Raw genomic sequence first — 3,202 nt, forward strand, 5'->3', positions numbered from 1 at the left:
TTGTCTCCTGCCTGCTGAGACAGGTACGGTCACCCTCCCTCCCCCAATCTCCCTTGGGCTCAAAAATATTTTGGGCTCTTTGTTTTTTCCACTGCACCTTCCATAACTCTTGTTGACACATAGAGATGAACAAATACCTTTTGCCGCTGCAGATCCATTTTCTTTCCATTCTTTTTGTCCCTCACCTGTGGTGTTGGTGGAGCTGTGCCCACACAGACTTCATGGATGGGATGCTGTCTCACCTGGTTAGTTTTGGTCTGGGTTTTATCATCAGAGCAGGTTTCAGCTGGGCTCGCCAAAGAGCCGTGGAGTGAGTCCAGGGCTGTTTCCTATCAGATCCCAGTGGTAGGAGTCGGTGGCACTTGTTTCTTGAAGCAAGCTCTTCTCTGTGTGTGCAGGTTTGGATCTCAAGTCTGAAACTTAAAAGAAACTTCTCAATGTACAAATAAAAATAGCACCAAATACAATAAAACCAAATGAGAAGTTTTGTATGAATTTGAGATGAGTTGATAGACAGAGTTCGGTTCTCCATTTTGGCTCTCTAAGTTGTTGTGGACCCCTCTAGAAACTCAGAGCATCGTCACTGCATTGGGATTTAGTCTGCGTTCCTCCAGTAGAAAGCAGTTCTCTTAGGGCTAGGTAAATGGGGATTGCTGGTGTCTGGAGTCTGACATCTCAAACTTTAGCATTCTGTATTTGGCCTGAGATTTAAATCTACTGTTTAAAACATGTTTTTCCTAAAGAGAAATATTTTTCCTTCAGTTCCTAGGGGATGAGGGGGAGTTACTTGCCTTACAGAGTATGAGCCCCCCAAGGAATGGTACTTAGAGAGTGGAATTGGAAAAAACAAGGCTAAAAGTAACTCTGTGGATTGCGTTGCCCACTTTGGCGCTTGGGTTTGCTTTGTGTTAGCTCAGCTGTTAAGCTGTCACCGCTCTCTTCCAGCCTCCTCGGCTGCAGCTCTCAATTATTTATGACTCTGTTGGCAAACTTTCTTTCAGTGCTATCCTCCAAATAGTATGGGAACCATAAACAACAGAGATGTCGGTGCTTGTGGCAGCTGAGCGGTAGCGAGAATCCAGTGAGACCCTTCCTTCCCGGGTTGTTCCTAACCCAGCGAGACATCTCTGTGTTTGCGCACACCTTGTCAGATCAGCTGCTGTGAAACCCCGTCCCCGTATCGAACTCAGCCAAACGGGGTTGGAGAGAGAGAGAGAGAGAGACCTGTAATTGTGCGTGAGTGGGAACAGTCACGACAGTCTCACACACAAAATGCTCTACACAAGAAATAGCCAATTACTGGGGATTCAGCCCAAACCTGGGTCTGTAGCACAGTGTGGTGCTTCGTATCTTGTAGCTTGAGGTACCTTTCCTTCCATTCAGAGCCTGCGGTGGCTGCCTGGGCAGTCTGGCACCACTTTCCCCAGTGCCTGTCTCTACTCACTTGTCTCTGTCTTGAGACTGGGATTTTTCTCATTCCCTGTCTTCTTGCTGTCCCTCCAGAACACCACGCCACTTCTGCCCCTAATAAGGACTTGTTACTAATCGCCTTTGAAAGTCATCTCTGGACAAAATGTAAAAGTAAGCTGTTGAATAGTTTTAGCCTCCAAAGATTAAAGCTTGTTAAAACAAGCCCAAATAGGACTCAAAATAGATTCCTGATTTAAATAATTTTCAGTAAAATTTGTTACTTTGTTTACTTTGGATTTCCACAAACTCCCTTGCCAGCAAGCTCATCCTCCCTGGGGTCCTCTTTCCATTTCCCTGGAAGAAAAACAGCTTCGGCTCCGCAAAGCAAGCTGGTCTGTGTCAGACCAATACAGCCTGGGTCAGCTGGAGAGCGGGTGACCACACGAAATATGTTCAGGACCTTATAAAAGAGCCTACGTTTAAGAGGCTTCTTAATATTTTGGAGGGAAGGGTGTCACTAAGGACTACTGCTAATTTTGGAGTCGCCTCCCAGGTTTACATCAGTCTTTGACATGTCCCCTCACCTTTGGGATCGGTGGTATTATCCTTCCCTTTCCTTTATAGATCTTAAGAGCAGTCTAGGTAGGATCTAATCCTGCTTCTGCATCCCTGCCTGCACCCTGCTGACAGGCACAGTTTGCCTCCGGAGGTTTGCTTGTGGGCATCACCTTGCTCCCTCTCTGAGCCTTTGCTCTGGTGCAGTGACATCCCACCAGCACAAAGTCCTTGAGCTCCGTCAACCTTGGAGAGAAGCTGAGGATGGACATGGGTGGCCGAGCCAGACCCCCGTGTGCCTTCGCTGGGGTCAAATCAATGGTTTTGTCTCCTCTCAAAATAGGAGGACAGGAGGGCAGGAGCAGTCCAAAATGTGTTTAAATAGAAATAAGAAATGAGCTGGAGGAACGGTGCCTGGCGACGTGAGGCTGGTCAGAGCGGCCGGTGCTGGGTCTGTTACGGGAACAGCAGAGTATGTGTGCTCAGAGAAGAGGGGTCCCTCGCAGACGGTGGGAAGAGACTAATGAACGCCTTGAGGAAGGACAGATATCTAAGTACAAAGCTCGTCCTGCTGTGTTCGAGTCAGTTTTGTACCTCCTGTCAATCTAAATAACCTGTGTCCCAGCTGGGATTAAGTCAGCGCTGGCCGCAGGCTTTGCTAGCTTGGAAGAGACCACTTCTCCTTGCAATTAAGCAAGCAGCCGGTAAAACCTGCAAGCTGAGAAGCCAAATGCCCGGCAGGAAAGCTCAGGCCACCTCTGTTCAGGCATTGCCCTTACTCAGCGCTGGTTTGGGAGATGTAGAACAAGGCGGATGGGAGGAGGGGAGTCACTGCGCAAGTGGCTGATGTGTCGGTGGGATCTGTCCTCCCGCAGGTGATGAGGCACGAGAACTCGAGCGTTTTGGAGCTGGATGGGAAGGAGGTGTCTGTCTTCACCCCCTCCAAGCCCCGGGAGAAGTGGCTCCGCAAGAGGACGCACGTGAAGCTCCGGGTAAGGGTGTTTTGGGGCTGTGTCAAGCGGGAGTGTTGTCATGTAGAGGGGTTTCAATTTGGGCTGCAAGAACAGCTCTGGAGATGGCCAACGTTGGCATGGCTGGGTCTGTCCACGGCAGGAACAGAGGATCACGTTGCACTGCTGGTATATGTTAGTGATTATCTCCCACCCGTGTGGTTGTGAAAGAGCCACCCGAAAGATCTGTACCAGCAAGGTCTCCTCTTCGCCTTGAGTCTATGTAA

At 49.1% G+C, this 3,202-nt stretch overlaps 1 protein-coding gene across 2 annotated transcripts in view; it reads left to right on the plus strand.

Annotated features, from left to right (window-relative positions):
• Positions 1–3,202, plus strand: part of PITPNM2 (phosphatidylinositol transfer protein, membrane-associated 2) — a 66,987-nt gene that overhangs the window by 59,511 nt on the left and 4,274 nt on the right. For both annotated transcript variants that reach the window (XM_009880267.1, XM_009880268.1), the window contains one exon: positions 2,828–2,957. In XM_009880267.1, the coding sequence (XP_009878569.1) occupies positions 2,828–2,957 (130 nt within the window). The remainder of the gene's footprint in view (positions 1–2,827; positions 2,958–3,202) is intronic.

This window comes from Charadrius vociferus, unplaced genomic scaffold, assembly GCF_000708025.1.
Source record: "Charadrius vociferus isolate BGI_N301 unplaced genomic scaffold, ASM70802v2 scaffold332, whole genome shotgun sequence".
NCBI classification, from domain to species: Eukaryota; Metazoa; Chordata; class Aves; order Charadriiformes; family Charadriidae; genus Charadrius; species Charadrius vociferus.